Source organism: Diabrotica undecimpunctata, chromosome 7 (assembly GCF_040954645.1).
Source record: "Diabrotica undecimpunctata isolate CICGRU chromosome 7, icDiaUnde3, whole genome shotgun sequence".
Lineage (NCBI taxonomy): Eukaryota > Metazoa > Arthropoda > Insecta > Coleoptera > Chrysomelidae > Diabrotica > Diabrotica undecimpunctata.
The window spans coordinates 22,286,119-22,297,676 of NC_092809.1; the positions used below are offsets into that span (position 1 = coordinate 22,286,119).

At 34.2% G+C, this 11,558-nt stretch overlaps 1 protein-coding gene across 1 annotated transcript; it reads right to left on the bottom strand.

Annotated features, from left to right (window-relative positions):
* Nucleotides 1-4,933: 4,933 nt before the first annotated feature.
* On the bottom strand, nucleotides 4,934-10,908 carry LOC140446309 (uncharacterized). Its single transcript, XM_072538848.1, is given in 3 exon segments — nucleotides 4,934-5,588; nucleotides 10,069-10,649; nucleotides 10,651-10,908. Coding segments are annotated over 3 exon segments (1,425 nt in total). The 5' UTR covers nucleotides 10,840-10,908.
* Between the last annotated feature and the right edge of the window lie 650 nt (nucleotides 10,909-11,558).

Here is an 11,558-nt window from a genome sequence, read left to right on the forward strand (position 1 = left end):
TTTTGGACTACTGGTTTCAACTCGCACAATATTTGCCCCACCTTCAGGCCCCAGTACGTTAGTCTAAATTTGTATTAAAAACTACAAGCTAAAACAACATAAAACAAGGAATAAACAACTGAAACACAATAAATGACACTAAGTAATAACAAATTGAGTGAGCAGCTATAACATTAATTGAGAGTGAGATTGACAAACCAAGTATTGTATTGGTATATTAGTGCCATTGGGTGTCAATATAATTCAGGCAACCTGCGGCTATGTTTGCTTTATTTACTTGATCTCCCACTTCTGCTTCGAGCTTTCCGTAGCTAGCTAATCTGATGCCTAGATATTTAAAATCCATCACTTGTTCTATTATCTGACCTTCCAGCTCCAATTTATATCTTAGTAAATTAACTGTTAGAACCATGCATTTTGTCTTTTTTGGGGAAATTAACATGTTAAATTTTCTGGCGGTTATATTAAATTGGTGCGGCATACGTTGTATATCATTTTCATTTTGAGAGAGCAGTATTGAGTCGCCTGCATGGCAGATTATTTTAAGTTCTCTCTCCCATTTGGTATCTTTCTTAGTTCTTACTTTTTTTAATATTCCATCCATAATAAGGTTGAACAATAGAGGACTTAGGGAATCTTCCTGTCTTATCCCATTGCCAGCTTCAATAGAGTCAGTTAGTTCTTCTTCTACTTTTACTTTTATTGTGTTGTTTTGCTAGATATATTCGATAGTTTTGATTGTTCCTAGAAGTATCTCTCTTGCGTACAATAGTAGATAACGTCGTTTAATTTGACCCGGTCAAATGCCTTCTTAAGGTCCACGAAACATAGATCTACCGGTTTGTTGCATTCTAATGATATCTAGGCCCTAGATAACAATGACACATAAAAGACAAAAAAAGTGAAATACAGAAAATACAATTAAATCCTTTAGAGAGACAGTGTAGCAAAATACTGGGGTGTGTAGGAGGAGAGAGGTATAAGAAGAGTGGTCTATATATATATATATATATATATATATATATATATATATATATATGTATATATATATATGGGATAAAATAGATAACAATTAAGTAAAGAAGTATGAAAAAAAAATATTGAACGGAATGTGGCTAGGCTAGCAATGTAGGCAAGAGAATGACCACTAGAAACTCAAGGATGGATACGGCCAATTTGCATGCCTTTTAAAGACAGTAAATCAGGAAAATATGTATGATGGATAGGAAAGAAGATATGAAAAATAAATAGATATAATGAAAATTAACAAAGAAAACAAATTGAGGGCGCCAGAAGAGGGATACTACTCTAAAAAGAGTAACGGTCACTCTTCCAGGTATCGTATACTGCTAATATTAATTAAAGTTGATGTAATAAACAAAAATGCTGTAAATGTAAAAAGGTAAGGAAATATTAATAAAAAATTATATGCAAAAACAAATTCAAGTTTATTAAATATAACTTCTTAGATTTTGACAATCTCTAAGTTACCAAAAAGTATATGAAAATTTCACAATATAATATTTAAAAAAAAAAGAATGTTGAAAACAACTATAATAAAAAGTTGAAAACTACACAGAATAACTCTGATATAGAGTGTACAACCTACATCTAGGTTAAAACAACCTTAAACAAAATAATGCTAACGTTGGAAGAACGTATAGCCAAGTAAATATATCAAACTTACCTACAATATGACCAACAATATTGTTAAACACCTCTAAATTCACATACAAACAAAATAATATATATAAATGGGAACAAGCCAAGTTAAACAATTGAAACGGTCTATTATCCTGAAGGGATAATAGCCAGAGTTAATAACGAAAGATGAAATATATAAAAATTAGTTAAGTAAACAAATAATGAAATAATTAAAGTTAATAATGAAATAATTAAAGTTAATAATGAAATAAATGGTTAATACAAAAAAACAATGGAAGATAATCTCTGAGTAGAATTTGAGCTCAAACTTACCGATACCTTACACCAAGGGGAGTTATATTAATTAATATATATATATATATATATATATATATATATATATATATATATATATATATATATGTTATAAAAAAAAACCTATAACTGGTGAAACAAGATATATATATATATATATATATATATATATATATATATATATATATATATATATATATATATATATATATAGGTCTGAAGTAAAAACCAACTGTCCTCCTAGGTGAAACAGTTGTCTGGAAGAATACTCCCGAATGGCTTCGGTGTCCCAGCGAAGTCCTCCTTGAGGTCCGAAATTAGCACGGAGCTGGTGCTAATTGGCTCAGTTCCGATGATGACTGTCCTGCCCTACCTCTAGGTGCAGGCTGGAGAAAAAAATGAGGGTGGAGTAGACAATACTCCCTGGCTTGTCCCAATGACCCTGATTCTTATAGAGTTGAAGTGGTACTCTCCCTCGGATGTTCTGAGGGAAATTTATAATTCCATGGTAGGTGGCTGAAAACAATTCCCCGTTACTTCTAATCTCTACATTAATAAAAAGAAATCAAAGAAGAAGTGAGGAAAGTTTCTTTCAGCATAAGAAACCGGAGCAAAAAGATAATTATGGTAGATAAAAAACCCATCCAATCGGATGTAGCGTGACCTTGCTTCACATAGAGTAAAAATATAATGGCCTTGGACAAAATACTATATTAAAATATGAAATAATGAATCTGAATAATAGGATATAGATAAAATACTCTAATGTTTATAATATAAAAATTATTATTTACCAGATAGCTACTTGATTCCGTGCTAGAAATTTACTTCAACTCCCCGAGTTTCCGAAAACACCGTCAATTAAATTGTTATAGTTATACTTGGAATATTTAACTTCTTGAAGTGAAGGAAATTCTATGCATTAATTGGATTTTCTTTCGCTAACTACCACCGTTGTGTACCACTCCAAACTCTCGATCAAAAGTGAATTTTAATTCACAGTTAATTAACCAAGAAGAGCCAATTTCCACTTCCTCTAATCTCCTGTCATCTCTCTGGTCCGCAATGGTACCAAATTAGATCAGAGTGACAACTTAAATTATTAAAAATATACAGTTAATGAGCAAATGAACACTTAAAGTTAGGCAACCCATACTACGTCTCTGAAATTATTTTAATATAAATTGTAGGAAAAAGGTAACGACTGTTACAACAGAAGATCACGATATATGAAATCAAATATGCTATCAAAAACTCTAAAGACAATAAGGCAGCTGGATTAGAAGAAATGCCAGTAGAACTGTTAAAACTAGTGGAAGAGGATAACTTAAGTATTGGCAGATTTATTCAACACGGTGTGCCACGGTGTTCAATACCACAAGAGTGGCTGAAGTCAGCATTTATAACCATCCCTAAAAAACAAGCAGCAAAAGAGTGCTCTGATTATCGAACACTGAGCCTCATGAGTCATACTTTAAAAGTACTGCTAAAAGTAATACATAAGAGAATCTACGAAAGGCTAGAGGAGGATATTAGCGAGACGCAGTTCGTGAAAGACTATGTCCCATCAACGTATTGATTCAGCGATGTCGGGATGTAAACGTTGATCTACACTTGTGCTTTGTTGACTACAAAAAACCTTTCGATAAAGTAAGACATGAAAAACGAATATCAATACTTATGAACAAGCGCATTGACAGTAAAATCATAAATATAGTGCAAACATTATATTGGAACCAAAGTGCCATAGTTCAAATTGATGGGCAACACTCAGAAGAAATGAAGATCTGTAGAGGAGTTAGACAGGGATGTGTTTTATCGCCACTTTTGTTTAACTTATATTCTGAAGAAATTTTCCAAAACACGCTCAATAATATCAAAGCGGGAGTTACCGTTAACGGAAAATTAATATTAACAACTTACGATATGCAGACGACACTGTGATCATAGCAACGAGTATAGAAGATCTACAACATCTTATCGAAAGCTTAAGTATGAATAGTGCTGAGATGGGAATTACTATAAACGCTAAAAAAACCCCGGGTGTCCCGGGTGTTATGACTGGTAATTGTTCCGCTGGCAAGTCACATATCTTCCTTAAGCCTCATTCTGATGGTTCTGGGTAAGTTGATAGACATTGCCCGTACTTTTTGATTTTCCCTGGTTAGCAACATCGAGAGTTGCAGTAAAAATTATTTACGTGGTGTTTTAGATTCTTCATTTAGACTAGCAAAAACTACAAAAGAGTTTATTCCTGCTGCATTCAACAAACTAAAAAAAAGGAACCATAATGGTTAGATATGAAATGGCCATAATAGACCATCGTCTTGTGGCACGGGCGCAATTATATTGTGCGCATAATTTATCCACCACATCTACTCCGCTCTTCATCTCATTATATGTAATTATTATCTCAGGTTTATTTGTGGTAGGATCAATATCGTCCCCACGGTGCATTGTAGAGATGGGTAGGACGTTTCAATTTTTTTTTGCAATATGCTAAACTATTTATGTATAATTAATTATAGGTATAATTATTTTGTAAAAATTCTAACGGCAACTGTTTTTTTTTCAAATTATACCCACTAAAGTTAATTTCTTTGGGTACAAAACCAATCATTCAGTAACAATGTAACATTCCTATTACTCCCATAAATATGTTCACAAAGACTTTCTACTACGTCTTGCGTCACTGTACTAACCAGCAGCGCACCCAGAATTGACCTCTGGGGGGGGGTTTTGGTTGGTCACCAAATTTTTTTTTATGATGTTACGTCCATTTTGAGTCCTTAAAATGTGTAAGTAACAGTGTCGGAATAGGGTCCTGGGGGGGGGGGGTTAACCCCCAAAACCCCCCCTGGGTGCGCCACTGGTACTAACTTGAAAAGGGCCATTCGGTTGTTTTCCGACGTACGCTATTAAGTGGCTGGAATAGAACTGTTTGGCGGAGATAGCTAACATTTTTATGCCATATTTATTCGGGCTTGCTAGGAATATACTGCCTGAAACTGCCTTTTCCTCGAAAAGCTTCTAGTTTCTCGTCAATGGTAACATAAGCAGAATGAGAATAGCATTTTTTAATGTTGCTGTTAAATTTTTCTAACAATGTTGTTGTTGTGTGAATGTTATCAAATCGCAGACACTCCAAAAGTAATTGAAATCTAGGCTTACTCATTACAAGACGAAAAGTTTCAATACCAGTGCCATCTGTTCTCCAGAGATCCCCCAAATTCATGTGGTTTGCTTTTCTAATACCAGCAAGATAAAGAAGACCAATTAGGGCTTTGATTTCGACAATGTCGAAATCAATCAACGTAGGTTTCACATCTCTTTGTCTGTTGTAATCATTTGTAACACTCTCAATTTTTATATTTGTACAGTCAACAACTAGATTTAGCATTTCTTCGTCAAAAATGCAATTCCAGATGTCAATAGGTGTTAATTGAGTTTTAACAAATTCTTTTATAGCTGGCAATCGTATAAGTATATTGGTACTGCGTGTTCTTACATTCTTCGGGGGACAATGTTTTTTCCACTTTGTTAATTTATCTTTACCTATACAGTACGGCTCCCTTCTGAAACTAACTTTTCCCTCTGTTTGATCGTCCTCACATTCTTGTTCAGTATCACTACATTCAGTAGTAATTCAGTAATTCCAAATAACACTACAATCAGAATTACTGGAAACTATTTATAGGGCCGGTCTGACACACCGTGCGCGAGTAACGGAAGGTTAAAATAGGTGTTTGATACAACGTATTCTTCTTATTGGCAAAATTGTATGAGACTATCGCCACGGTCGTTACGTGTGCCTATTCTCCGTTCACAAATTGTTGAGAGCACGAAATGTGCCTCAAAGTCATAAAACGGTCGTAAAATTTATAACACCATAGGCGTTCCTGAGGTGTTTATTCATTAAATACTAATATAATGTTTTAATACTGTTATATATAATATTAATAATGTTTTAATACTAATATATTTAGCAAAAAACAATTAAAACTTTCACGGCTAATGTTGGTTATTATATTATATTAATAAAAATAAGAATTTAACCATTAACAATTTTGTAAATAAGAATACCTTATCTCTTTGGATATTTCAATACTAATCTTCACGTTTAATCACTTTACTAGAAAACCTGGAATTCATATCCGAAGGTACTATTCGTTGCAAGATAATTAGGATGGAATTCCCCAGATGTTTAATAATATAATGGGTATAAAGATGCCGGCTTTGGCCACGAGCCTGGTCTGTTCAGTTTATATTCGAAACCTAACTTGAAAGGGTGAAGTTATTACGAGTGATTTTTTATTCCATATACCTACCAACATATACGTACCTTTCGCTCGTGCTCGTTTTGTTGGATTGTTTGTGATGGCTTCATCATCAACATCATCAAGTTTTACACCGGTACTGTTGCGTACAGTCAGTAAGTCTGTCTATTCACCAAGAGAGAAGACTATTGTCCTGAATGTTCACGATGCTCTGGTTTCTCAGAATCCCACAAACACTGTTCGCAACATAGTCGAAAGTTGTGCCAACATGACTAGCGTAGGAGAGTCAACTATATATAGGTTCCTATCAGAAAGAAAAAAACACGGTATAGCTAACCCAAACACAAACGAATACTTAAAGAGAGGGAAAAAGCCTATTGAAATCGATGAATTTGCCAAAAATGGTATTCGAAGGAAAATTCATGGATTTTTTTTCAAAAAAGAAATACCAAACCTAAACAAAATTTTACAAAAAGTTAGAGACGACCCGGATTTGCCTCATATCGGACGAACTAAATTGTGGCAAGTTTTAAAGGAATTTAATTTCCGGTGGGAGAAATCAGACCGAAAATCACTTTTGATTGATCGGGAGGAGATAATATGTTAGAGAAGAAATTATCTAAGATCCATACGAAAATTCCGGGCTGAAGGAAGGACAATCTTCTACCAGGATGAAACGTGGGTAAACTCAGGTCATACTCTAAAAAAAATTTGGTCAGATAAAAATGTATTAAGCTCCAGGCAAGCCTTTATGGAAGGTTGGTCTACTGGTATCTCCCCACCTTCTGGTAAAGACAGTAGATTAATAATTTCTCACATTGGCAGTGAAAAAATATTTGTTAAGCATGGTTTGTTGGAATTTCAGTCCAAAAGCACAAAAGACTATCACGAGGAGATGACAGCTGATGTTTTCGAAGAGTATTTTGAGCAGATGATTGAACACATACCACCAAATTCAATTATAGTATTAGATAATGCACCTTATCATTCACGACTAGTAGAAAGACTTCCAACGACTGCGTGGAAGAAACAGGATATTCTTGACTGGCTGCGGAATAAGTATCTGCCTTACGAAGATGGAATGGTAAAAGCAGAACTTTTAAAAATTGCCCGGAAACACAAATCTAAGCTCAAGAAATACGTAGTTGACAAAATGGCGGAAAGGCGAAACATCACAGTCCTTAGACTTCCACCCTACCACTGCGAAATAGATCCAATTGAACTCATTTGGGCACAAATGAAAAGTTATGTGGCTAGAAAAAATACGTCATATAAAATACAAGCTGTACGTGAATTGTTATACGAGCCTTTACAACATATTACAGAACAAAACTGGAAAGATGCAGTAAGACATGTAATAGAAGAAGAACAAAAAATGTGGGATCTTGATAACATAATTGATGCGACCGTAGATACACAACCGCTAATTATTAACCCTCAAGACGACTCGGATTCCGAAGTTGATCCTATCTATTTTGAATTTGAATAGTTTTCTAATCGTAATTATATAAGGTAAGTAATAGTAGTTGTAATCGTAAGGTATTAAAGGGGAAAGGCGCAAAATGTCGCCTGTCAAAATGTTCAATGTGTTTCGTATCCATTTTATTTCAAATCCTGAGAAAACTAAAAAGCATTTTTGAAAAATTTAAAGGCAGAATGAAATATTTATTAGAATAAATAAAAAGTTTCTTTTGCATGCAATATTTTCAATTAAAAATTATACTATATTTTCTCTTTTATTTTCACCCCTGTTACATAACATATTAAAATAAACATTGTAAAAGTTTTCAGTGACTTTCTGCCCTCAGTAATAATGTAATCTTTCATTCTGCGTTTAAATTTTTCAAAAATATTTATTAGTTTTCTCCGGATTCGAAAGTAATAGATTTACTTATAAAACACATTGAAAATTTTTTCAGGCGACATTTGGCGCCTTTCCCCTTAATTAAATAAATGTATCTTTTACAAATGGCAAGAAACTTTTTATTTTTGAATAAAATAAAGAAGTTTTATTAAAACAAAAATACAATTTACATAAGTATAATTTAAAAAATATATTTATTTAGTTCAAATAAATGTTTCAATCATTACTCTACGACACTGGTCGGTCATCTGTAACCATTCAAAATACCTTCGTAATCGGATTATAAGGATGACTGCTATATTGTATTCCTTCAGATACAAGGTGGGTTAGTTGAAAACATCTTAAACCGTCAGTTTCAGGTTGGTTTTTACTATTATATCGTATTACCTATCCTCTCTGTATTTCAGTTCTCTAATTAGGGTTAAACTTGTAGTGAGCTATCAACAAATTGTGAACCGACTATAGCTTGTATCCTTCAGTGGTATCAGCTACTTTCTCTTTACCGATTTTTGCATTAAAGTTGCCAATGTTTAGGTGGTATTTTTTGAGGCTTTTTGCGATGTTAATTCTTTCTTCATAAAATTCTTCTACCTCATTCTCTTGTTTGTCTGTTGGGGAAGCGTGTACTGGTATTAGATTTAGTATAGTGTTTTTACATTTGAGGTTGTGGACCACAGTTGTGGTCCACAACCTCAAATGTAAACCACAAACCAACCTTTTGGAGTAAAGGTAATTTTATCATTATTTTGTGACTTTTCCACAATGACATTCATTGATGTCACAGTTACATCGATATAATACACTACATTGATGGTTACACCATGCTTAATATCTAGACGAAACACCAGATTTTATTATGTTAATTTCACAGATCTTTAATTATTAAATTTTGGAAACACCTAAAAATTATTCCAATCCAGGCACATCAAACAGAGCAATGGTAAACATGAAATTCTTCAAACGGAATATTATCATTATTTTTCATTTCTCTTTCACGAATAGTAGAATATTAAGATTAAACGTTCTTTGTTTCTTTTTTATTTGCTGACTTAAAACAGTGATAATGCTATGAATACACACTCCATTTTAAACGCTACGTCCGTAATTTATTCAATATTATAATTAGATTCTACCATATATGACTAAGTATTCATTATTTATCTAAGGTCATTTTCACTTTTAACTGTGCCGCATGGTTTCGTCTAGACCGGCCGCGGCCGTTATAAAAATGTTTAACAAACAGAAGAAGCTTCGCTTTTAATTTGGAATGATAAATATCTGATGAGTCACATCTGCAGGTAATATAAAGAAGAATATCGACATCAGGGCCATTGTCGGTATTTAACAAAACTGATCCGACAAGTATTAACAAGTTTTGTCGACGTATGTTATTTATAAAAATGAACGGTTCCATTATAATTAAAAAAAAGGATTAGGTATGTCGTCAAAACAAGATTAAATATTTTAGTCCATTGAAATGTTTCTGTGCATGTGTGCATCTGTGCATGTGCATTTCTTAGAGGATGCAATTTTATTTTTTTTTTGATGTGTTAGGAGTGTAAGTATAAGCTAGTACATCACCTCGTTACCATTGTCACCTCGGGGAGGTAAATAAGGGTCTAAACATCTTCTGAAATCACCGGATGCTCTGTAGAGGGCTTCGAATATACTGTCGAGAGCTCCTCTACCCAAGTACATTTACTGGGTATGGACTTGTAAATATTTATCTTCTGATGGCTTGTCTTGATAAAGACAAGATATTTCTTACATGACAAAGGTACACCAAGTCGAAATAAAACATCAGGTCTTAGTCTTCTGATGGCTTGTCTTGAAAAAGACAAGATATTTCTTACATGACGAAAATATAGGTCGAAATAAAACATCAGATTGTAGTTTAATAATAACTCCCAGCCACAGAGTATGGAAAAATGCAGGAAGTAGCGCCCCGAGAGCGCTGCTCCGAGAGACCTGGATCCGTCAGACTTTTTGCGAGAGTTGGACCTCGAACGAGACCTAGACTTGGATTTTTCTCGGTCGTCTTTAGCACTTTGCGACCGTGACCTGGATCTTGATTTACTCTTGGAGCGGGAACTGCGACTATGTGACCTGGAACGTCTTGCTGAACGGCTACGACTTCGGAATTTGCTACGGCTGCTGTAAGATGCTGAGTGACGCGATTTGTTGTTCTTTTTGTCTTCGACCAGACGGAGTTTCCTACCATTAAGCTCAGTATCATCTAGCTTTTCTATAGCATTTTTCATATCAGAATACGAAGCAAACTCCACCACTCCTTCATTGCGATGTTCTTTATGGGCATCTGCATAGGTAACTTCCCTAGCTTGGCGCATATAATCTTTTAAATCTTGCCAACTGATTCGGGAGGAAAGGTTTTCCACGAGCAACCTGTAGTTAGTGCGGGTTGGGGGTCCATAACTGTCATTATTTGAGGAGCGACGATCGTCATTTCTACTGCTTCTGCTGCCACCCGATGAATACTGGTCTCGACCTCTAGGAGTGCCTCTTGCCCTCTCAACTGTAACTCGCTCCCCTTAAAAGTTTTTTACCGTTTAATTCATATACAGCATCATCAGCATCTCTATAATCCTCAAATTCAACAAACCCATATCCATTTTTAATTAAAACATCTCCCATACGGTCATATCCTCGAAAGAATCGCTCCAGGTCCCGCTCCGATGTACCATAGGGCAGACCACCTACATAAACCCTAGACCCTACCATTCTTAAACTAAAACTTTATCAAAATCCAGCTCTACTTTAAAAGTGTCCAGGTCCCCCTTCGAGTATTCCACTTCGAGTATTCCACTTCGTCCGTGTGCCGGTAATGTTTTTATTTGTGGACACCAAGAATGCCGTGATGGAACCTCTAGCATTAACCTTGTGAAATTTTACCTTGTGTTAATGCTATCAACGCTGCCACAGTCCTTCGTACTTGCGTATTTTGAGGTATTTTTGATCATGTTGATGTACTAGTTATAGTGTTATAGTGTACTATCGGTACAAGCGGCGGACTGAGTCCACATATTGAAGTAGCAATAAAAAATTCTTCTGATCAAATATTGTTCTGAATCTATTTTCTTGTGGCATTTTAAAGTAATTACTATTTTAGTATTTTATTGGGAATAAGCCACAATTGAAAGTTAAAATAAGTTTATTGACGTTTCAATTTCCACTTCGGAAATCATTCTCAAAAAACAAACATTATTAATTAAAAAAATTTTGTTTTTTGAAATTGAAACGTCATTATAGTTATTTTAACCTTCCATTGTGGCTTATTCTCAATAAAATAGTAATTACTTCTGATAAAATAAAATGAACTACTATTACAAACAATTTTTTTTTAATTATTTTGCATGTTATACACATTCATTATAAATATATGTGCAGTGTAGTAAACACAGATATTTTCCACATTTAACCGTTGATTGAATAATATTCAA